Genomic DNA, 24679 nt, shown 5'->3' with positions numbered 1-24679 from the left:
CTCATCACTGGTTAGTCTAACTATAATGCAGTGCAGTTAATTAATATTCCAAGCAAGAGGAAAACGTACAGTGTTTAAGTGACGCAAAGATCTTAATTTAAAGCTGCCTGCTCACCTTTATCACACTGAAATCATTAAGTCTCAACATTTTTTTCTCTTGTGCATCAGCTGACTTGTGAAAGCTATTAATACCACAGTGGTGCTAATTGAGCTGTAGATGCAGTGCCTGTTCATTTCTGACTTTTCTTATGTTCTGAATAGCATCACATCACAGCACTATTTAACCTCTCTGAATGTGGTATAATTCACTGGGTGAAACTCTGTTGACAGCTTCTCTTTAGCAAGAAGAGAACAAGGAGTTCAATTACTGTGGCCAAGAGGAGAAAGAGTTTTGTGTGTGTGTGTGCGTGTGTGTGTGTGCGTGCGTCTGTATGTAAGAAAGACAGAGGGGGCACATTAAGTCAGTTATTGTTTTTCTACTTGTGATAACTTACAGAGAGTTAATCCCATTGCGACCAATATAAAAACTTCCTGCAGTGCTTGGCAACACAAACTGATTCAGCCTGCCAGCCAGCTTATCGGTACAGTCTATTCCCAAATGATTCAAACTACTGTAGCTGTTGAGGTTAGGCAGTTCCTTTTGAGAGTGGAATTAAAACTGTCACTAATTACTGATTACCTGCTAACATTTGTACTCAGTGATTACATTTAAATTCATTTCAATCAAAGATGACACCATGGACAGGTTCATGAAGAGAAAACATGAGGAGATATATCAGCATCGGTTTTTAGTTATCCACAAAATATGACCATATAGACACACCCAGAGTATATATTTTCAGATTTTTAAACAGCTGTGTAGCCTAACAATGTGGGTGGTATGTGTAGATGAACTGTGGTAAACTTCCCTCCATTGTACTAGCACCCAGATCTTCCTGCTCATCTCTCAGCTAGAACTGCGTGACATGTCATTCGGCAGGTTTTCGCTGGTACTGGGATTGTTGCTCGAACTACAGATTGTATGTCCTTATTTTCGTATGCTCGCCATCATGGACACAAAGAGTATGGAAGCAGATCAAGAGAGAGAATTGCCCCCCTTCTCTCTCTGACCAAACTCTGATCAAAAACTTAGCAGTGCAGATCAAATATAAACCAAGATTCTTGTACTGCGTGACCTAATTCTCACCAAAAATGTATTCAGAAGCATATTTTAGCTCACTGTTTAACTTAAATTTGAGATTGTTTATTACCAGCTGGCTACCATATAGTTTCCTGTGGAAAAATGGCCAGGCTCACATTATGTCTTCTCTGGTCATGTAGCACCACTTTCAATAGTATTGGCATCTTTCTACTGCATAGACAGGACAGTTTTATGAAAAGTCCATCTTTCAAGCAGTGAAATATTTCTATAATATCAGTTGGGTCGATTATCTACAACAGGGAAATGCAACAGCTCACTGATAATACAGTGAGGTTGCGGTTTACATGGGAAACATGGCAAACCAGTGGTGAGAAAATGTTGACCTGCTAAGTGATTGGTAAATAAGGCCTTTGGGGTGTTTTTCAGGGTACGCCTGTTAAAAACCTTATCTAACCACACTTGACTGATTGGCTGCTTATTGATTAGGTGGTTACCATGGAGATGATTTATGGTCTATCTATCAGGTCTCAGTCTTATCACCCCCCCCACAAGAAATCAGCATCAGGTCCATCCACCCTTTGCTAAAAATGCAAAGTTATGTTAATTTGATGCATACAGTGTATCAGGATTATATTGGACGGAAAGTAGATTCAAGTAAAGATGTTCACTGTACTCAAGTGCAAATTTGAAGTATTTTAAGTATTTCTATTTTATACTACTTTATACTTCTACTCCACGTCATTGCAGAGGAAAAAATTGTACTTTTTACTCCACTACACTTATTTCACAGCCATGCGATTAGTAATGATTCAGATTAATATTTTAACCTAAAAATATTATAAAATATGATGCAGTATTATATACTGAACTACCAAACAGTATATTTAGCAGTGAAAAAAAATATACTCACATTGACCAATTGGGTTTAAAAACATTTAAGTACAGCTTACACCGGAATTCATCAATTATTATCCCACAGTATGACACTGACAGTTATGTGTTTAAATTTTGTTTACTTTGTTACTTAAAGTACATGTTGTTGCTATTAAGCACCTTACTTAAATAAAATGTATATGCAGGACGTGTACTAGTAATTGGTTATTTTTATTCTGTGGTATTGCTATCTTACTTAAGTAAATGATTTGAATACTGAGTGCTGGTCATGTTACATAATTCAGCTCACATGTTCTCTGGAATACTGACACCAACACCACTTCACACTGAGCATAAACCAACACATAGTTAAGTTGCACACTGGCTGCAAATTATAAGTAAGTACAGAATGGAGGAGACAGTTTCAGTACATAATTATCCTGCTAAGTGTCTGGAAGCTTGGCTTTCACTAAAGCTTCATCTGTTTATTAAAAGAGATCTAACAGCATTTAAAATTAGGTTAATGCAGGGTCTTTTCTTTAAAAAACTTGCAACAGATGCACCAACCAAAAGGGAACGTTCTCTGTAGAATATTTCATTTAAAAAAAGGAGCAGTGGAAGAAATAGTCAGGTTTTTCATTTAAAAGTTACAATACCACAATGTGAAAATACTTGCTCAATGTTCCGAGTAAAATCCTACTTACTTCTTTTTTCATAATTTGCTCAGACCCTATTCAGAGTATATTTAAAAACAAAAACAGCAATTAAACTTTCATATGATATTTTGACATGTATAAGTAATATCACATCTACTGTTGAATTCAAACACAGTTTAAACACAAATATAAAAATAAAGAGTTTAAAAGGTGCCTTACACTTGAGTCACTTTTGGCCATGCGTGTTGAAAACTGTGACCCAGCTCAACTGCAGTCAATTTAAGATGATGCGGAACACTCTGATTGGCTCAAAGACATCCAATCAAATAGGTTTGTGCTTTTGGGTGTAGTCAGATGAAAGTGATCATAGATCTATACATCCTAGAAAAATATGTCCAATGAAATGGTTTAGGGGTTCTGAACAGGTTCAATAAAAGTACAGTATTATCAATAATATGTATATAAGTAAAGGTACATATGAAATTGTGTCATGCATAAACCTGTAAGAAGCACTTTAATTTTGTAGCTGGTCTGGGAGGTCTTTTTCTAGCTACTGTATACACTGTTGGAACACTACACTGTGGAAGTTAAATCCGTACCAGTTAATCAGTGATCATATTTTCTGCAAGCAGAATCTGAATCTGTTAAGTAACTAGTGACTACTAAAGAAATGTAGAGGATTAAAAATGTCTTTCAAATTTTCAAAGAAAGTGTTTGATAGCTACTGCTAATAGTTATTAGCCCTAGCACAATATATTTGTGTGCAATATAATTGCAGAAAATATCAAAAATATCAAATTAACAAGCTTTGGAGGATGATATTTTCAGACTAAAACAATTAGGGATACAATGTTTGTACTATAAACAATAAGCAGAAGAGGAGTACTTTTAAGTTTCAAATATTGTACATTTACAGCCCAGTGCTGAATATGCTTGATAACGTCTGACCTAATAAGATGATGAAATGTGATATGCTTATTTGCCAACTGTACTTTAACTCTTTGAGACCTGGGGCAACATCACTTTTCTTGTACTGCTTTCAGACGCCTCTCACATGTGTGTAAACTTTTGAACACTGAGCAAATTAGCGTACAAAAACATTTCAACAATTTTTTGATAATTTCTTATTTTGTTGCTCATTGCCCTCTTCCCATGTTTCTGAAAGAAGTCACTTCCTTCAGGTTTCACAGGGTTAAACAGGGTGAATTCAAGTCAATTGGAATGTACGAACTATACCAAAATATTTTTAGTGATAAGCGAATACACCATTATCTGCATCTGGGCTGCGTTCAGCTCCGACATAACACAGCAAATGCTCATTTAAACGGAAACAGTGGTGTGTTGAGCACCCTGTTGTGTTATGCAGGCTCACTGCCCTTTAATATGGCGGAGTATAAATCTCAATTCAAAGGGGCTTTACTGACATGGGAACCTTCCACTGCCAAAGCAGGTGTGAAATAAAAACAAAAATTGTATGTGCAAGACGTAAAGATGCCCCTGCACTGGAAGTGGACGGAGTTTAGGCTGGAAGTGGGTTGAGCCCAAACTGGAAATGGGTTGGGCATAACTAGGAGTTTTTATTTTAAGCCTGGAAATGATATGGGTTGATCAGAACTTTCTATATTTATCATTTATTAGAAAACCATCCATAAAATTGAGCTTCAGAGCATTTCTGATTCAGGGGTGTGTCTGGGGTGGCACGGAAAACCCCTGAAATCTGATTTATATGTATTCTCAAAACAGTGTGCAACGATGTGAAACAAGCTTGTAGGTATGTCTTCTCCCATTCTGTGGGCGTGTCAGAGGTCTAACATTATCAGTGGCGACATATACATGAATAACTGTCTGGTAGACCTCTATTTATTACACTTACATGTTTGTTTACATTTCACACTTGCTTTGGTGTAAATATGTTTCACGTGCCAAAATAACCCTTTGAACTAAAGTGATATGAACACCATCATGTTAAAAGTCTGTGTAACACAACAGGATGTTAGCATCACGTCTGTTTAAATAACATTTTTGCTAGTTTTTTAGGGGCTAAATGCAGCCCTAAATTTTCATTTATAGGTGCAATTCAGTCTTAAACCTGAGAGGCAGTAATGTGTCAGAGTAATACCTAGCCTGACTAATTCTACATACAAATAAATTGCTACAACTATTACAAAGTTTGTTCACACAGGCTTATCTATCGTCTTTCTTTTTTCTTTTTTTAGGTGCTTTAATTATGGCTAAACTTTGTACTTGCTATTGCACTATTTACTTTTGGAGGAACAATTTCTTGAATAAATTATGGAAGCTTTATTTTACATTTGTGTGATGTCACTCTGTTGTGTTGTGATTGGTAGGTCTATTTATATTTCTATTTATACACGGTAACTTTAATAATTAAAATAGGTAGCAATGCCAACATGTGTGCCCACAGCAGTGCTATGCCACCCTGCATATGTCGGTGCATGACTTGGGCCAACTAGAAAACATTTTTTTTGGACACACCACTGTTCTGACTGCAAGAGTAAAAGACTGAACAAAGCTGCCCAAATTAGAGTATTCCTTTGTCATCAGTGTGGATATTGGCACATTTTACTCAGATAATACTGGTCTACATAAAGTGGACATTATCTGTATTGGATGCTCCTTTCATCTGAGTATTCAGCTAAGCCCTAGTATATACCTCTCTCTGTGATAACTGTCAAAAATACTTTAAAGTAAAATGAATCTTGCTGTAAATTCAAAAAAGCTGTGAGCCGTGCTGAAAACCCCTCTGATCCCTTTTATTAAGTCGCTCCTGCCTCCCTCACTCAGCCACCATGATGTGAAACGTTGCCTTCTCCTGCTTTTGTTCGTTAGCCTTTCCCATCTGATCGTCATGTCTGGAAAATCTGAGCCGCCTCCCTATCAGAACCTCAAGCTGCTCCTGCTCTGAGGAGACACTCTCTGGCTGCGGCTTTTTTAATGAAAGCTATAGCCGAATGTGTGTCAGCTGCAATCTTCAATATGTAAAATAACACTCCAAACAGCAGAGGCCAAAAATAGCACATGCACAACCCGAGGAATCTCTACGTTTTTTAGGTTGAAACGCCGACTACAGCTTAAAGAGTGAATTAAATTACAGAGTTAGTTAGAAAAGAACAATAAGTGGCAGAAATATTAGCGGGAGAGAAAATGTCTCGCTTTACATGCACACTAATAATAGCTGCAGGAAGGGGGTTGGGAGCTCTATGGAAACCTTCAAAGAGCAGGTTTTGACACCCACAGAAGGTTACTTTGTGATAAGAATATCCGTCAAAGAAAGTGTGACAGTTATGACCAATGTACAGTCATATATAGTATACATTAGCATTTCTTTAAATCACTTAGGACCTGGAGTGCCATTATCAATGCCGCCCATGTGTCATTTATCTTCAAATGTAGGGATCATGTAGCTCACATAAACATGCACCAACACGAGTCAAATGTATACCTTTGTACAACACTTTACCCTAATAATATATATGTTCTTTAAAAGTCATTAAGAGTGAACATTTTACTGTATTTTTGGAATTTGTGTTGCCTGTCCATTGTCCCTGAATGACTTTATAATGATGTATCATTATAAGTCTGCAATGCCAGTTTGCTTTAACATCTCCCTTAATGTCTGAAATGAGATACACAAGAAAATAGTTATTGTGGGCGCATTGCAGAACTCTCTGCAATAATAAAAACTAGATTACTAAGTTACTCACTGCAGACTGCTCGGTCTGTCTGCTGTAACATAAGAGAATATGACTGAGGTGTGGGCTAAGAGGAGGAAGGTATTTGAGCATTTAGAGTGTTGAAGGCTCTGCCCTCAGAACTAACATGTTTTTTTAAGCGCATTTAAATTTAGGGTATGATGATGAGATGATGTATTTTAACTACATTTCAAGGAAAAAATCTAAAAGCTTTTACTGTCAGGTGGCTGGGTGCGAGGCAGTAAGGAATAGGACCCAAATGCAAACAAATGTTGAATGCACAGAGGATTTCTGGGCAAGCAGAGGTTGTGTAAGGTCCAGTGGACAGCAAGAATGAGGCGGGGGAAAGTGCAGACAGGTTCGGCTACAGGCTAAAGGCTGAAGGTATCACAGAATCTGGTAACTGCGGAAAATGGGCTAAAAGGCAATATGCACTGCAGGATGCTTGTGAAATGAGACACAGGTAAGTAGGAGAATGTGGGAGTCAGGTGACCAGGATACAGAAAGTCAGAGGGCCTGTGGCAGACAGTCAGAGAATAGCAATAAAGCTTAATGGAAATGCAGGGGGATGTGGCAGGAAGGAGGGACAGAGAGGCAGAACTGATGTTGTAACATTTACTTAGAACAGTGGTTCTAACTGGTGCAGTCACGAGATCCATATTTCTCCTTTGTGATAAGATCAACATCCACACATTATAAACGACCAAATATTCGATTTTAATTCACAAATGTAAGCAGCATGTTGGTTTAGAACACAAAGAAATTAAAAATATTGCAAAAATATACGTGAAATTGAAATTAAATTAAAAGCTCTGCCCTGAATATTCTTCCTAACATACAGCGAATTCTGGTCAACGGAGTATGAAAAAGTGTCCAGATATACTATGATCGACAAAAACATTCAGGGAGTTGATTGAGTTCTGAGCAAGCCTAAGCAACAGCTTACTGTTGCTCCACAAAAGGTTGAAGGCGTGAAAGCCTTTGCCAAATGAGAGCCAGGGTCAATAGTTTCTCAAACGATCGACATGAGGAGGTTAGGATGGTTGAGGACATCCTCACTGGGAAACAACCTGATGTCCGCCTGCTCTCGCTCACATCAAGTCCAGTAATAAGGGTGGGGTCACATGTGCAAAATCTACATTAGCTAATATTCGACTCCTGTTTATGTCCATTCAGTGAGAGCAAAGTGGCGAATAAAATATTTGCTTTTGGTAGCAAAAATTGGCCCTCATGTGGATTTCAACTTTGGTCGCAGCCTCAACCAATAGCAGAGATATGTGTGGGGTAGACATTGACTGTTGCCATGTTTACTCAGCCAAATATTGTTTGATATTGGCCATGAAAAATACAAACTGCCCCATGTGAGGCATGCTGCCTGGCCAGATACACCCATCACTTTCCACATACAGCATGAACATGACGGTCACTTGCATGCATTCGCTCATGTGTGACAGGAGCACTGAGTCTCGAATGAAAATAGAAGTTATAAACAAAGGCTAGGTAGGTAAAATACAAATATGTAGATTTATATGAAAATAAACAATAACCTAAGCTAGAATGTTCATGACTGTGAGGCCTTTTCAACATTTTGCACAAATAAAGTCCAACAGCTGTTTTATTGATACTGTAACACGGTGGCAATCTCTGTGTTATGTTTCCTAACATACTGCAAATGTCAACACTTATTGGAGAAAATATAAAACATAAACTTATTTCATTTATTTAACCTGCAGCACCTGCAGTGTTATAATCTTCTTCGATGTGAATGAAAATTTGCTGTTTCATTCCGCTGTAGATTTTGCATAATAATGCGTGCTGATACATTTTCATTTCCTGCGCTTATTTCAACACAGTGCACACCTTAAATAGCTTGGTCGGTGTTAGACCTGTCTGTCAAGCTTACAGGAACAGGGCTCATGGTTTTGAGACCGGATAGACGAGTGGAAATTAAATCCCAAACCAACAGTGCTGCAATTTTCATATCGTGAAAGATATACACTCACTGTGCTAAATGATGCACCGATGCAAGAAACAAATCACAGGAAATGAAGGTGTCTACAAACAACACCTGTAACATGACACAGTGTTACAGTGATGGTGTCATTATTTGGCTCAGAGTGAGATACACATTAACTGACTACAGAACAAACAGCCTGAACATCACTATTTCCTCCACAAATTTGTAATTTGAATGCCCTTATATTCAAATAACAATATAACAAGTACGCTACATCTGCAAAACAACAGCAAACATTGCAGCCAGTAGAGGCCTTGCAACAAAGGAAAAAAGTGCTTAAAAACATATATTACAGCACTGCAAGAGTGAGCATGGTCTGATGGTGTAGGAGGATTCAAACAGGGCAGCAAGTCCATCCATTTCATTCTGCTCTCTTTGTCTTTTATAGATTTTAGTGGGTGGATCAGAGTTGTTTTCAGAGGGCACTCACTTTAGTTTACTGCAAAACAGTTTCAGCTTTTGTTTTCTGTGACTGGGAACAGAATTTTTTTTTACATAAATGCATTACATATATTCTGAAGAATCACAAAATTGACTTCTCGTAATACGAATATTATTATTGCCCAAATATTTACACAAGATGGTGCTGTTATTTGGCTGTGTCTGGTGCACTGACAGCTGCCATAATATCTGGTTTAACACTGCCATCTGCTGTTTATTTGCAGGGATTCAAGCTGCTGCTGTCGGTACCTTTCACTCAGCAATGAAAATAGATACAACACCAAGATAAATTAAATGAACTGAAACTTAGAAAGGTCATCTGTTCAGACCTTCTTACAGAGGATTTTGATATTTTCATGCTAAAGTAAGGTAGACCTACTGCAAAATATTCTGTTGATCTTTTCATTTAATTTTTCTTTTTTGCAGCACCAGTTATTTTGTTAATATTTGTTTAGATGCAATATTGCGAATGAGTTCTGGTCCACTGGTGTTGACTTTACAGATCAATGTCTGGCAATATGATGTTCAGGCATTTCCTGTCTGTGGAGGGTCCATCTTCCGCCCTGATGCTCCTGTAGTGTGTTTTAATGCTATTAAGCCCTCAATGTTGTCTTACAGACAACAACCTTTTGCCATTAATACAGTAGTACATGTACACAAGTACTGTATTTTGAGGTATTTGAAGTATTTTAGTCTCACACCACATTATGCTTCCACTCCACTGCATTCCAGAGTTACTAGTTGTTTTACCTGTTAACATTTTTGCACAAAAAAAGCAAATGAAAACACACAAGTTCATTTGAAACAATTCATCAAGTAATCTATTGTCATAAAGTAATTAGCATCTATATGGATCATGTTTTTTTTTCTTCCATTTTTCATGATAAATATTACACGGTTCCAGCTTCTTACATGTGGGAATTGGCTATCTTTCCTTTTAATTATTTAAACAAAACAATGAATACATAATTTTGAGGTCTGGACTATTGTTTGAACAAAACAAGCATTGTGAAGATAATTTTGGGCTCTGGGTATTTTTTTCAGATATTTTACAAATTAAACAACTGATTAATGGAGTCATAGTCATAGAATTGTCCATTTAAGAATAATGTGCAGTCTATTATATTGCTGGATTGCTATTACTGAGATAATAGCATGTCCATAACTTGTTGAAATTGGAAAAGGTGACTAATTCTCATGACTTTATATACTTTATAACTAATATTATAAAATTTAGTGACATAAAAAGGACAATATTTCACTTTTTAGCACCTCAAAAATGTGCTAACAGGACTGAACTAAATGTAGCCTGCTTTCTGTAGTTCCTTTTTCTACCACTGAAAATGTAGTAACATGAAGCAGAAATACTCAGGAAGTACAAGCACCAAAAATTGCAATTAAAAGAATAATATGTAAGATTTAGATGGATTTATTGGTATTTAGTGTTGAGAATTGCAGATTGCGACCAGCTAAAATATCTCCCAGTTAGAATTTAGGGTTAGCTGGCTTCCTGCAGCTTAAGCCGTGATAGATTTAATACTTTTTTTCCCATGCCACTCAAAATTAAGTTTAATGTTTATTTATTATTTATTTAATGTTTAGTTTAGTGTATTAATGTTTATTGTAACATAAAACATGATTTTTTTTTATCTAATTCAATATCCGTGTCAGATGTTGGTAAAAAAAAAAAAACAGCCTTTCTAAAGTGAAACACATGGAGGACAATGAACATATTACATTATTATAAAAGTATCTATTTGGTTTACCAACAGAAGTGGGAAATATCTGGAGTTTCTGGATAGTTTTCTAAGCGTGTTTGTGTTTTTTACTCTCCATAAGAGATTCTACTGCTTGGATTCCCATCACGACGAGTTTAAGAAATGTATTGAACTATTTAATGAAAAAATAGATGTTACCAATTATTTTGAGATTTCAATATGCAACTTTTTTTTTTTTAAAAAATCATGAAATTCTGAGCATGTTTAACACTTCTGACAGATTAATTTAAGTCAGTTTAATACCAACTAAGGCCTTATTTTTAGATTAATGAATTCAATGCCTTTTAAGATTTTTTTAAGGATCAGTGTGTACCCTGTCAAGGAAAGTACAAGTACCCCAAGACACAGTAAATGAGTAAACCCACCACTATGTATCAGTACTTTTACTCAAGGAAAGAATCTGAATACTCCTCCCATCACTGGTTTTGGAGGAGGAGTATATCTGGCACCACCTATCGCCTATCAGGCAGCGTTGAGGGCTCACTCCCCCTCGGTGCTTGTAGCTATGGAAACTCGTCGATGGCAACATCCACCAGTCTGCTCTGCCCCCATCCTCATACCTCTCAGAGGTGCTGAGTGTGTGCTACTGTAACCGAGAAACGAGACGCTGCAAGATGGCGATCCCGCGGCTCATCGCTTGTTTCGTCCTGTACACCAGCTTAGGTGAGTTACTCTTCTTTCGCACGGTGCTAATGTGAAAACGAGGCTGCGCTTAACGAGCTGCCGTTTCAGTTCAATCTCAGCTGTTAACGGAGCCGTTGTTGCTAACGCTGACCAGACGTTAGCTTGACATAAACAGGTTGTGAATTGTCAAGAAAGCATTATGACTGTGAATTGCATTGTTTCATTTGGGAGATTTTATTGTGACTGAGATTGGTTTTTTTTTTTTTCGTAAAACGTTACGTTGCTGTTGTACGAGTCAAACCTGAAAAATGACGTAGAGCACCCTTCACGTTTTTAAACGCTCAAATTTATTTTAACGTTTGCTAACACCGTACTATTAGCGTTTAATGTCGCTTTATTTCTATATTGTAGAAACCTCTAATCAAGCTTCGACTACTTTCGTGTGCTTATTTGTCCACTTGCGAGTAATGTGTGAGGAAATTTCCAGAATAAAAATAAAGGAAAACGTTACTCTGGATGAGAGAAAAGGGCAACCACATGGCAACATAAGGAGACCTGTCATGTCAGCCATGAGATATAAAGAATGCCATAAATCATATTGCCTGGGAGGGCATCTCAAATGACATGCTTTTTTACTGTACTGTGTGTATTATGCATGCAGTGTAATCAAAGATGCATGCATTTCTGCAAACTGATTAAAATCCACAGCTCAAATGCCATCTCTCTCTATCCAGCAGAAATCCTATCCAAGAAGTGTGTGTATTGACCTTTAGTGGCCACGTGCTGATTGATGATGGTCTGTGTGGTGTTATTAGTGAGCTGAAGATGAAGAGTCAGATTGTGTGTTGGAGATGACATGCCTCATCATCCTCCCTGCCCAACAACAACAACAGCTGGAGCTTTGCAGCTGATCAATGCAGCTGATGCTGGGTGATATGTTGTATCCACCCTGGGTGTGTGCAGTTGAGGTCACCCTGCTGCTGGGTGAAAATCGGCAGGGGAGTGCATTATTTCCAAATTACAATCATCAGTAATTAGTGATGAACTTTTGACTCAGCTCCCCTGCAAGTGTAAATCAAATGACTAGGCGTCTGACAGGAAAAACATTCATTTATTATGTTCTTGACGGTGTGCTGTGGATCTGAAAATCAGTGGGAAAATGTAGCTCACTTCCAAAACAGTAGCAGAAATTATTTCAATTTTTAACTTAATTTTAATAGTCTGAAAGCCTGCCCTCCAGTTTTAGACTGCCCTTAGGTTTAGATGATGAATATGAATCAGTTTTAAGGTTGTTTAATTCATGCGTTGTGTGACTTGCACTCAATGGTGCATGGATTCAAATTATTTTGTTAAAAGAAAGGGGAAATGAATGTTGTTCCCTCAAGATTATCTTAATCCTTTAACATCCAGTTCCCTCAAATTTCCCTTTTAAGTAGCTTTAAGGTTGGAAAATCATGTTATTCCACACTGAAAGTATCACATCACTTCAAATATACTTCTTTAGCTTGCTCTTAATTAAAATTGTGTGATGTTTAAACCAGAGCTGCATCTAACAGTTATTTTCTTGATTGATATATTAACCCTTTAAAGTCAGGTTTGACATCAGTTTTCTTACGCTGCTTTCAGACGCCTCTCACAAGCTGTTTAACAATTTGAAACCAAAGCGAATTGGTTTGATTCCTTTCAAAAACTTGAAAAAAAGGCAATGGCCAAATTGGCAAGAAATGTCCCACAAATTGCAATACATTACTGAAAGGTGACCCAAAAAAAAGACGTAAAATTAGTTTTAAAAAAGGGGGAGAATCATTTGAAAATGATTAAAACCTAGAGAAAAATGTCCATAAAAATATATAGTTATAATAATTAGAATTATATATTTAAAATTGTGTTACAGAAAAAAAATCTATTATTTTAATTTTCTGCACCTTTTGGCATCATTTTATTTGCTTTTGTTTTTTTCCCACTTATTTTCAGGTAATTTTCTTTTTAACATTTGATTCATTTCTTGCTTTTTTTTTGGCCATGTGTTTTTGCTCATTGACCTCTTCTCTTGTTTTTGAGAGAAATTAAACCAATTTGCTCAGGTTACAAAGGGTTTAACATTCCAACTGTAAAATGTTAGAAAATAGGGGAAAATACACATTACAGTTCCTCACAGGGCAAGGAAATGTATTTAGATTGCTTTTGATTTTAAAGCCCTGACGAAGGCCTTCAGTGGTTAAATCATGTTGTCTCTTTTAATGATTCAGCCACTACAATAAAGGATTTTTTTTATATTTCCGTCCTCATTTCTATATTTCTGGAGTGCCTGGATTACTTTCCTGTGTATGTGATTGTTTCTCGTTCTCCATGTGCGCCCGACACAAGGTTTTGATCTATGTTTGATTATAGAGAGCAATTATTCAGATTTCTTGTTTTATTCTACCAACACTCTGAAACCAAAAGATACTATAATAATAATAATAAGAAGAAGAAGAAAAGCTGCAAATCTTTAAATTTAATTCATAATTCTGTAGAGCAGGGACTTTTTCTTCACCAGTGTCATTCCTGTAGCCTGGGATGGCTTTAGAAAAACAGAAAGTACAAGGTCTCTTTCTTACAAATTTCCTCAGGTTCATATGACAACAACACTGTCTCATACTGATCAACGGGAATGATTAGATGTTATTACTCAGTCGCTCGAGTATGCTGTGAATCCCAGTGGTCCTTCTACCTCTCCATGTTACTTGCAGCTATCTCTGCTTTGCCTTCAGCATATTTGCAGTGACTCTGCTGGAATGTCTGGGAAAAAAGCTTTTTATAGACACACTGGTTCAATGATTTTTTTGTTTCAGGGATGGGGATGGGTAGTTGTTTTCATATTTAGCCGATAAGAGGATTTGCCGAATGTGGCCATTTAAGAACGCATTTCTCTCAGAACCTACTTTGTCTATGCATTACAAAAACACAGGGATTAAAAATGAGCCTGTGTCTGCTTTCCAGCAAACGCTAGGATTATTTTTGGTAATTCAAAAATATTGTCTTCTCTTCAGCCTACATGGTGTCACAGAGGGATCGACCATTGTTGTGGGAATGCTTTTATTCTAAGCTTGTATTAGTAATTAGCAACACATTGTCATGTTAATTGACTGTGGTTATACTTTCCCACGGCCTAGTTTTTAAAAGAATCGTGTCAAAAATGTGCCTGGCTGTGTAGTTGGTACATTATATTTATTTTGGTTACTCTAGTGTGCATGCACCATATTCCAGATTCACTGCTATCATTTACTGTTAATAATAAGGAAAGAAAACTGTACGTATAGAGCCTATTCTAGTTTGTTTTGTGAACATTTTTGACCAAAGAGAGAACGGGGGAGGGTGACATGCAACAGAGGTCACCCCCGAGGAGCTTTTATCAGTGTTGCAGTTTTACAAAAGCCAATGGACTTCAGCAAAACCTAACCCTTTAAAACCTGAGCAAACTGGCTTGATTTTCTTTAAAATCACGAGAAGGCAATGAGCTAAAGAAATGACCCAAATCTTAGCAAGAAAATACTGAGAAGTTACAAGAAAATTACCTGAAAATAAACAACAAAAATATATATACATATAGTATTTTGTGTTATAATATAATTCTAATAATTATAAATATAGTTTTGTGGACATTTTCCGCTTTTTTAAAAAAATATGATTTTCTAGTAATCCCGGTTTTTAGGATAGTTTTCAGTGTCATTTTCTAATCAGCTTGTACTAATTTATTTCAGTTTGCTCTTCATTTCTTGTTTAATTGCTTGTTACCTTTCCCGCCATGTTTTTGAAGAGAATTAAACCTTTCTGCTCAGGTTTCAGAGGTCTCAATGCTTGTTAAAAGCATCTGAAAGCAACATGAGAAAACTGATGTCGATCCAGCTTTCAGAGGGTTAATTAGTAAGTTATGTTTTAATCTCTGCGAGGATGACAGTTTGTTATGTTTTTGTGATGTGATATTTGTGCTGTGTGGTCATGCCAGATTCTACTGAATGTCTAAAGTGCTGTAGTTTTTATCTTGTCCCACTTTGTTGTTTATGCAAACTTGCAGTATGAGGAAATCTTCTGCCTCTATTGTAGATTCAGTCCACAACTCTTCACCCGGTCTCACATATGCCAAGGGAGCGTTTGTTGGACGAGCTCTCCTTGTGTCTCCCGGGATGTCCAGTCACAGCTGGGCTAAAAATAGCTTCTTGATATACAGGGTGGGAAAGTCAGCAACAGAGACGGAAGCTGAGACCTGGGAGTCAGATCCCATCAGTGTCCGCAGCTGTGCTTATATGAGCGGATGCTTTGGCAGGACCCACGTTTTCATCACTTTCAAGCTTAGCTTCGGCTACGTGCTAGCTTGCTAACTGTAGGTCTCAGGGTCACTCGTGTGGTAACGAGGCTGCTTTGAATAAATAGATAGTCAGTGCACAGTGCCTCGGGCAAACAGAAGGGGATGTCTTGCAGTATTCAAGGCCCGCTCAGATAATTATTATCTGTTTTCAGCTCTTATTTGGAATCCATCATGTTGCCCCCACTGGGAGGTATAATGCTGTCATTACTCAGCATGGGTGCTGTTAGTCGCATGTGTACCCAGCAATTATTGCATTTGGAAGTGAGGCACAGACACAATAGGTTGAGTGCAGAGTACCAGCGGAAGGAGGAAAGATGCTTATTTATCCTCCGCTGTTTAAATCAGACACATTATGGAATTACGTGCAGGTTTGAAATAGTAATTTTCACATTTTCGTAATTTGTTGCACACTCCTTGCTCCATACTCACGTATTTTCTGCTTAAATTATCATTCTTCTGCCCGGAGTTTGACCAAACTTGTGAATTATGCCCGTGCCATTTAAATCCGACATTTACAAAATAACACAGATTGCTTAAAGGAGTGCACTCAAGCAAGGCACTTCTAAAATAAGTAAATTTCATGTGTTGTTTGTGCCTGAGGAGGGGGTAAGACAAGACGGTTGATTAAATATGCTTCGCATTTAAGCACATTCCCACCGTCAAGTTATTTTTGTGCTCCTGATTTGTTTTGTTAAGGGATTCTGATAAATTATTTATCCTGTAAATCTCAGTGTAAATTAGCGTCAAAATTTAGAGGAGAAGCTCTTTCACTAAACCTGGGGAAAAAAATTAAATGAAACAAATATCTTGTAATGCTTTGCAGCGTTCTGCTCTAATTTATGACACATCATTGACCAATTCCAGCTATTCCTCAGAGGCACATTGTCACCCAAACGCTAGTGAGATCTAGTGAACTACTGATGCAAATGCTCATTTTCCAACGTCAGATTTGTTTCTGACAGAAATCAGACAACCACATCCACTTTGTGTCTGAAAGCACTGCCTCTATTTTTACTTCTTCCAGTAGTTCTTTTCTACTTCTCAGCTTGAGAGTCTGTGGCTGAAGAAATTGATACACTTGTGTATGTGTCGCATATCAAGTTATGCTGAGCTAAACTGAAATGAAGTAATCATAAATAATTAGGAAATCTTTGTTTATAGATGACGGTACTGCAGTCCCGCCTTGAGATCTGACTTGTTTCAGGAGCTTCTTGCATTCAGTCATCAGTAATTGAAACAAATGTTCCGTTAGAGCGTGGTCAGGTGATTTACTCTGGCCTTAAAAACACCTTGGTTGCCTTGTCTGCATGCTTATGCTTATTGTCCTGCTGCATTGTCCTAAAACTGGAGGGACTGTGTTTAAAGTCCTCCCACTCTGGCTCTCCAGGGTGTGTCAAACAAAAAGCTGAAAAGCTGAAAGTCAGCACTTTAACTTTAGACAGTTTCATTTAAAATGCAGTGCACAGGAGTTAAGACAAACAAAAAAAAAGCATATTTCTATTGCAGAAAGTTAGCATTTAAAAATTGCTCCACCGTTCAATGTTTCATCACCAGTCAAATTATAATCCAATTAATAAAGGACCCAAATCAAACACTGTCAGAATGATTTCTTCTCAGGGGTCAGTTTATGCTGAGAGCCCACTGCGGAGCACACACGTTCATTTAAAATATACGTGAACGTTTGCACATTTTGGCCCCAGGTGTTAATCTTCTTAAACAGAAATGTGAAGTGATTAATAAGAAACATTTACCCTAAATCAGATCCCAAGGCTCTCTGCAAGGTTCTATATTTATCACTCTAATCCACTGTTTATTAGGCAACATGCCCAGTTGATAATGTCTGCTAATGAAAATGCTTGCGTGTGCCATCAGGGTTACTCAGCGTTTAGTGTCTCATTCTTTTTTTTCTTTTTTTTTTCGCAGGTCACATCCCATCATCACTCGGGGTAATCCTCCGAACCACGGACAAGATTGTGTGGGCAAATGAGTTTGAGCGTGAGTTGCAGGAAAATCACTCCAACCTATTTAGCTAAAGTAGCTTTTCTTTTCCTGATGCATTCTGTTTCCCCCCACAGCCATCGAACTGACCTGTTTAATAGAGTCCATCTCGACAAACAACCCAAGGATTGAATGGAAAAAGATTAAGAACGGTGTTCCCAGTTATGTGTACTTTCAAAACAAGATAGCAGGTAAACCGCTTGCAAACTCTTATTTTTTGAAAACCCCATCAACCAGTAGGCCGCAGCATTTCAAAGTCTGAGGACTCAAAGCTTAGCTGAATGAATGGTACCTTGAAAGAACTTGGCATTGAATTCTGTTTTTTCTGAACTGTGAAGTCACGCTGTGTATGTGAATGAGCAATTGTAAAGTGTTTTTTTCCTCTCTTAAAAGGGGATTTGGAGCACAGAGCTCAGCTCAGAGAGCCAGCCAACATCCTGATCTTCAACACCACCCGGTCAGACACTGCAGAGTACCGCTGCGAGGTGGCCGCCATCGATGATCAAAGGGACTTTGATGAGATACTTATTAGTCTCGCAGTAAGAGGTATGGTGGTACCACATCACTGACTGTTCTATGACTTAAGACTTACAGCACAACTAGATTTACATTCTTGTGAGTTAATAAATGAATAGATCATTTAAGTGCGCGTCAGCTTTCTAAAGCAGCGAAAGTATCAAAACTCAACACGCAGAGAAATACACACAGCCAGAAACTGTGTCTTCAAACTAGCCATCAGGACTGTTGTGAAGCTGTGATGTCACAACTATACTACATAGGTCATTGATACTCAGCTTATAGCCAGGGGTCCAAATATGGCCCCTGACAGGGTGCCGGGTGCCCCCCCCAAACCATTTTCTAATCTACAATAAAAATAAAAAGATTCACACTGGGAATATTATTATACTTTTAGTATACACAAGGTGCCAGAGTGCATAAAACAGATGAAAATTGAGCTGTTGTATCAAAAAAAGTGCCAGTGGAGGATCCCCACACCCCCCGACAGAAGTCCTAGCTAAACCCCTAATGTCCTAAATCCTAGAAACATCCTACATTTCTATAAAATTCCTAAAGTCCTAGAAACGGTCCGAAATCCAAGGGACGTTCTGAAATACTATAAACGTTCTAAAATCCTAAAAATGTCAGAAAATCTTAGAAATGGCCTAAAATACCAGAAACATGTATGAGGCTGCTGCAAATGGGTAATTGGGTGAGAGGCGGAGTACACCTTGGACAGGCCGCCAGACTTAAAATATGAACATATGCTAAATGTTAAATGTATATGAATGATATCAGCTGACAGGGAGTTAACATGGATCCAAACTGTTGCATTTCCATTGAAACAGTCCATAAAGACAGAATGTGCCACTGCAGTGCTGTTACAGTCAATGCAATGATGGTGCAGAGACCCTGAGAGCACAGATGCGGAAAACCTGTAAACACTGACTAATCAGAGCAGACTGGGTGTTTTCAGGAGAGGGGCTCAAAAGAGACAGGCACTAAAACAGAGAGTCTCGGACAGAGGGTAAATACAGGTACACGTATGAGGACAGTATGAGGAAAATAATGTGGTTTTAGAGTATCAGAGTATATTAACATGTTCTAGTAGAGATCCAAAATCCAAGTATGAACCTTAAAATGGAGGTAAAATGGGACCTTTGCAAGAGTAGCGTGAAATATTATCGCTTTCTTGCCACGTGTTATGAGAAAATTCACCTCAATCCTATACGTATCCCTTAAACAATGAAGCTACGGCCAGTAGCCTATTAAGCGTAGCTTAACAAAGAGAATGATAGAAGGTGAAAACAGCTCGACTGAATCTGATCAAATGCAACAAAATCTGCCTAACCATCATCTCTAAAGCTCCTTAATAAATGCTAAATTAATTCATATCTTGTTAGTTAAATCAGTTCAAAAAGTGTGAAAAAAAATCTTCTTGACCAATGAAGTTGTTGGCAACCTCAACAGGCTAGATGATTTTCCTGTAGATAGTAGAGTTGTGAATTCAGTATTTTAAAAATGTAGTTATTACCTGTAAGACTCTAAACAATCAAGCCCTTGTATAGTTTTGTGGCCATATAGTAACTAAAAGTCTCAATATATTAATAACAAAAACAGTCAGTGATTGCGGTAGATTCATGTGTATCTGTGTGTGTGTGTGTGTGCAGTGAAACCTGTGGTACCACGATGCAGCGTCCCAGAGGCCGTCACGGTTGGAACATCAACTGAGCTGCGGTGTCTGGAGAACGAGGGCTTCCCTGCGCCTCAGTACCGCTGGTTCCATAACAATGAGGAGCTTCCTCAGGACCCCAAAAACAGCCCCAAGTTGGTCAACTCTTCCTACAGCATCAACCCTGACACTGGAGGCCTGGTGAGAAAGACAGGGGTTGTGTCTGGTTTATTCCATCGCCTGCACAAACTATCACAAAAGCATGGCAACAAGCGATGTTTACTTGCACGGTTTTATTAGAATCTGCCTCAGTCAAATGTGGAAGATGTAGCTGGCTGTTCTATTTGTGGATGGGGCTCTTTAGCATCATGGATACTCAATTACAGCTTATCAAATGTAAATGTGAACAGCTTAATCTGAATAAAACCTTAACCATCGTATGACTAATAGCAGGATTAATCCATGCGTGTAGAGATAGCCAGAGAGGAGGCTAAATCTAAAACTGCCGTATGAAAGAAGGATGATGTTGCATTCAAAGCCAAGATGATGTTTTTATGGTTTACTTTGAAGATACAATAGCCATGTTATTAAAGATAAAATGTTACAACACATTTTAAGACAGTTTTTTAGAAACTCATAAGAATCCATCCACAGTGAAACATCCTTTCGCGTTTTGCTGACGATGCAGCTGTCTGTCATTGAGCTGGAAAAAACTCTAAAAATGTCTCCTCAGAAATTCCGAAGAGTCAGGAAGGAGGACGCAGGGGAGTACTACTGCCAGGCGAAGAATGATGCGGGACACGCACAGTGTCCTTCACAAATGATGGAAGTCTGTGAGTGTCTAAACCTCTGAGTCGCCATTATTTTATCCACCATAATATGTCAGAGTTGTATCTTAAGCTGTCTTACATCATCAGCTACCAAAAAATGGTAAATGATGGTCTAAGATTTTCCTGCAGCAAATGTTTGATATCTTGACTTGATAGCTGGTTTATCAGCTGAATCATTAATCAGGTGATGATTTCAGTACCATGTATAATAGCATTATACTCCACCTCTCAGTGTAGATATCGTCTCTGTGTCCTGTTGCAGATGATGTCGACATCCTCGGGATTTTCCTGAAGTCATTTGGTGCAGTGACTGTGTTCTTCTGTTTGGCTGTGACCATTTGTCATTCCTTTAAACGGGGATGCTTCTACAAAAAAGGGCACAATGAAAACAAGTGAGTATAAACTCTGAGGAAGGAAAAAGGCAACGTGTTGTTTTGTATTTTATTCTACATACAACACAAGGGAAAAGTTTGCTTTTAGGCAGAGATCTTTTCATTTTCACCACAGACTGTATAAAAAGATGGAAGACATGATAACTTCCCAAAAATGAAGCCAAAAACATCTTGCTCGCCCCCTCTTGACTGGCTGGAGTAAAGTGGAACACATCAAATAAATGTTTCACAAAGATGGTTTCTGTCTTGTACGGTAGCTCACCCCGATGTACACACGTGGACAAAATTGTTGGTACCCTTTGGTTAATGAAAGAAAAACTCACAATGGTCACAGAAATAACTTGAATCTGACAAAAGTAATAATAAATAAAAATTCTATGAAATTTAACCAATCAAAGTCAGACATTACTTTTCAACCATGCTTCAACAGAATTATTTAAAAAAATAAACTCATGAAACAGGCCTGGACAAAAATGATGGTACCCCTAGAAAAGACTGAAAATAATGTGACCAAAGGGACATGTTAATCCAAGGTGTGTCCACTAATTAGCATCACAGGTGTCTACAATCTTGTAATCAGTCAGTGGGCCTATATATAGGGCTACAGGTAGTCACTGTGCTGTTTGGTGACATGGTGTGTACCACAATCAACATGGACCAGAGGAAGCAAAGGAAAGAGTTGTCTCAGGAGATTAGAAAGAAAATTATAGACAAGCATGTTAAAGGTAAAGGCTATAAGACCATCTCCAAGCAGCTTAATGTTCCTGTGACTACAGTTGCACATATTATTCAGAAATTTAAGATCCATGGGACTGTAGCCAACCTCCCTGGACGTGGCCGCAGGAGGAAAATTGATGACAAATCAAAGAGACGGATAATAAGAATGGTAACAAAAGAGCTCAGAAAAACTTCTAAAGAGATTAAAGGTGAACTTCAAGCTCAAGGAACATCAGTGTCAGATCGCACCATCCGTCGTTGTTTGAGCCAAAGTGGACTTAATGGGAGACGACCAAGGAGGACACCATTGTTGAAAACAAATCATAAAAAAGCCAGACTGGAATTTGCCAAACTACATGTTGACAAGCCACAAAGCTTCTGTGAGAATATCCTATGGACAGATGAGACAAAAATGGAACTTTTTGCCAAGACACATCAGCTCTATGTTCACAGACGCAAAAATGAAGCATATCAAGAAAAGAACACTGTCCCTACTGTGAAACATGGAGGAGGCCCTGTTATGTTCTGGGGCTGCTTTGCTGCATCTGGCAAAGAGTGTCTTGAATCTGTGCAGGGTACAATGAAATCTCAAAACTATCAAGGGATTCTAGAGAGAAATGTGCTGGCCAGTGTCAGAAAGCTTGGTCTCAGTCGCAGGTCATGGGTCTTGTAACAGGACAATGACCCAAAACACACAACACACAGCTAAAAACACCCAAGAATGGCTAAGAGGAAAACATTGGACTATTCTATAGTGGCCTTCTATGAGCCCTGACCTAAATCCTATTGAGCATCTTTGGAAAGAGCTGAAACATGCCGTCTGGAAAAGGCACCCTTCAAACCTGAGACAACTGGAGCAGTTTGCTCATGAGGAGTGGACCAAAATACCTGCTGAGAGGTGCAGAAGTCTCATTGACAGTTACAGGAATCGTTTGATTGCAGTGATTGCCTCAAAAGGTTGTGCAACAAAATATTAAGTTAAGGGTACCATCATTTTTGTCCAGGCCTGTTTCATGAGTTTATTTTTTTAAATAATTCTGTTGAAGCATGGTTGAAAAGCAATGTCTGACTTTAATTGGTTAAATTTCATAGAATTCTTATTTATTATAACTTTTGTCAGATTCAAGTTATTTCTGTGACCATTGTGAGTTTTTCTTTCATTAACCGAAGGGTACCAACAATTTTGTCCACGTGTGTATGTTTAAAGTGTTTGTTTTTCTTAAAGGTTTGCTTTAAATTGTTATTTCGTGCAATAAAAAAGGGGTCTGATGACATGGCTGACAGCTGTGTGATGTACACGCGTTCAGTGGTGCTGCTCGCTATTGGTTGGATAGCGGGAACTTAATACTGAGGAGATTTCCACTGTGTAGACTCCAGCTCCAACAGACGTCACCAGGGCAAGCTGGCAGTGGCTGTATCCAGGATATTTTGGCTCCATTTTTGACCAGTGAAAATAAGTGGAGACGCGTCATCCATCTTTATATACAGTGATTTCAACCCAAACCGCAAATTTTTGCTAACTTTAACCAAGAATTCCCTTTCTGGCAGAAAGCTGCTTAAGGCAAACATCTCCGAACAGTTAAACAGTGTCAAGGATTTTGTATTTTATGGTGTATTTTTGATTTATTTATTTCAGCTACAACTGGCCAGCACAGAACGATGGTGTTGAATATGGGGATGCAGATGAGGTAAGCACAATCTGCAGAAGACACACAGAATGTATTGCATGTCTTACTATGAACAAATGAAACTTTTAAAGGATCCTTTCTGCATACCAGTTTTATCATTCCTGTTTTTTTGCAGGGGCATTTTCGCCACAAGTCTTCCTTTATCATCTGACAGCTGAGACGAAGGACAAGATGGAACCAAGACAAAAGCAAAAACTGTCGAGGTTAACTTGCTACAATGATGCTCCGGATGGTAAAGTTTGAGGTGTGAAATGGCACATTATTCTCTGATGCACATCAAAATCAAATCAACCAACTTGCCAAAGTACTTTTAGTATCATTTTTTGTGGCACTATTTCATGTTTTTTATGACATTGTAGCATTTTTTGTTTTGTTTTTTCTCTGTCAGAAGTAACTTTCACTGAAAACACTGGGTTTTTTTTACTACATGTTTCTGTTATTTTTTTATTTTAAGCCATTAGCCACCATATTTTTGTTATACAATAAAAAACATTTCCAAGCTGTAGAATTTGATATTTAGCCCACAGTGTCATCGCAAAAGATGCTGGAAGCTACATTCCTTCACGGTTTTTTGGACAGATCCTCTTTTATAACTCTTCAACTTTTTACAGAGTACACTGAAATTGTTTTACAAAAACTCCTTTACATTATCTTTGTTCCTAAGATAACCATGTTCTTGTTTTGTTTCACGTGGGAAAGAGTTGGCACCTGTTTTTGTATATACTGTAGTTATACAGGCAATAAGCAGCAGACTGTAAAAGGCTGATGAGCTCAGATTCATAAGGCACAATTTATCAGCCTTTCTTATATTCACAGATGATAACAAGTATGTACGAGTACAGAGTAACCCCTGAGTTTGAATATCATATATCCCACTATGCTGCAAAGTCAATATGTACTATAAAGGTGGTGAAGTATGATTTTTAGAGTGCTGTTTCTGTGTATAAGTGACCTTCTGTGCTTTACTAATTATTTTATGAGTATTGGACATATTGTCCACTTTTGACTCAGTATTTAATGTACATAAATACATACATTTTTTGATCTTTTAATTTTCATACATAGCACTCCATACCTTATTGTAAATACTGCAATTAAACTGTTTGTTGGAAATAAATTTACAGTATTTACTGTTCAGTGTGTATCTGCAGTGTTGAGGCTGTCATTTCAAACATTAGTGTCAATAATTTGTGTAACAACTCAGGAATTGTTGTAAAATGTCCACTGTTCATTTGATATTAATGCTATATGTTCATGTTATTTTGTTACTATTAAATACGTTTGAACTGTAAA

The 24679-nt window shown here is 37.9% G+C and overlaps 1 protein-coding gene across 1 annotated transcript; it reads left to right on the top strand.

The window, feature by feature from the left end:
- Nucleotides 1–11108: 11108 nt before the first annotated feature.
- On the top strand, nt 11109–24679 carry jam3a (junctional adhesion molecule 3a). Its single transcript, XM_042487267.2, has 9 exons — nt 11109–11282; nt 17515–17586; nt 17667–17780; nt 17983–18135; nt 19758–19960; nt 20493–20592; nt 20852–20981; nt 23335–23386; nt 23502–24679. Exons 1-9 carry the CDS (start codon nt 11234–11236, stop codon nt 23535–23537), a joined length of 909 nt encoding a protein of 302 aa, XP_042343201.1. The 5' UTR covers nt 11109–11233; the 3' UTR covers nt 23538–24679.

The sequence above is a fragment of the Plectropomus leopardus genome, chromosome 6 (genome assembly GCF_026936395.1).
Source record: "Plectropomus leopardus strain MGB_pleo_1.0 chromosome 6, ASM2693639v1, whole genome shotgun sequence".
NCBI lineage: Eukaryota > Metazoa > Chordata > Actinopteri > Perciformes > Serranidae > Plectropomus > Plectropomus leopardus.
Note: the sequence above shows the minus strand (reverse complement) of the source record. Positions and strands in the feature narration are given on the sequence as shown.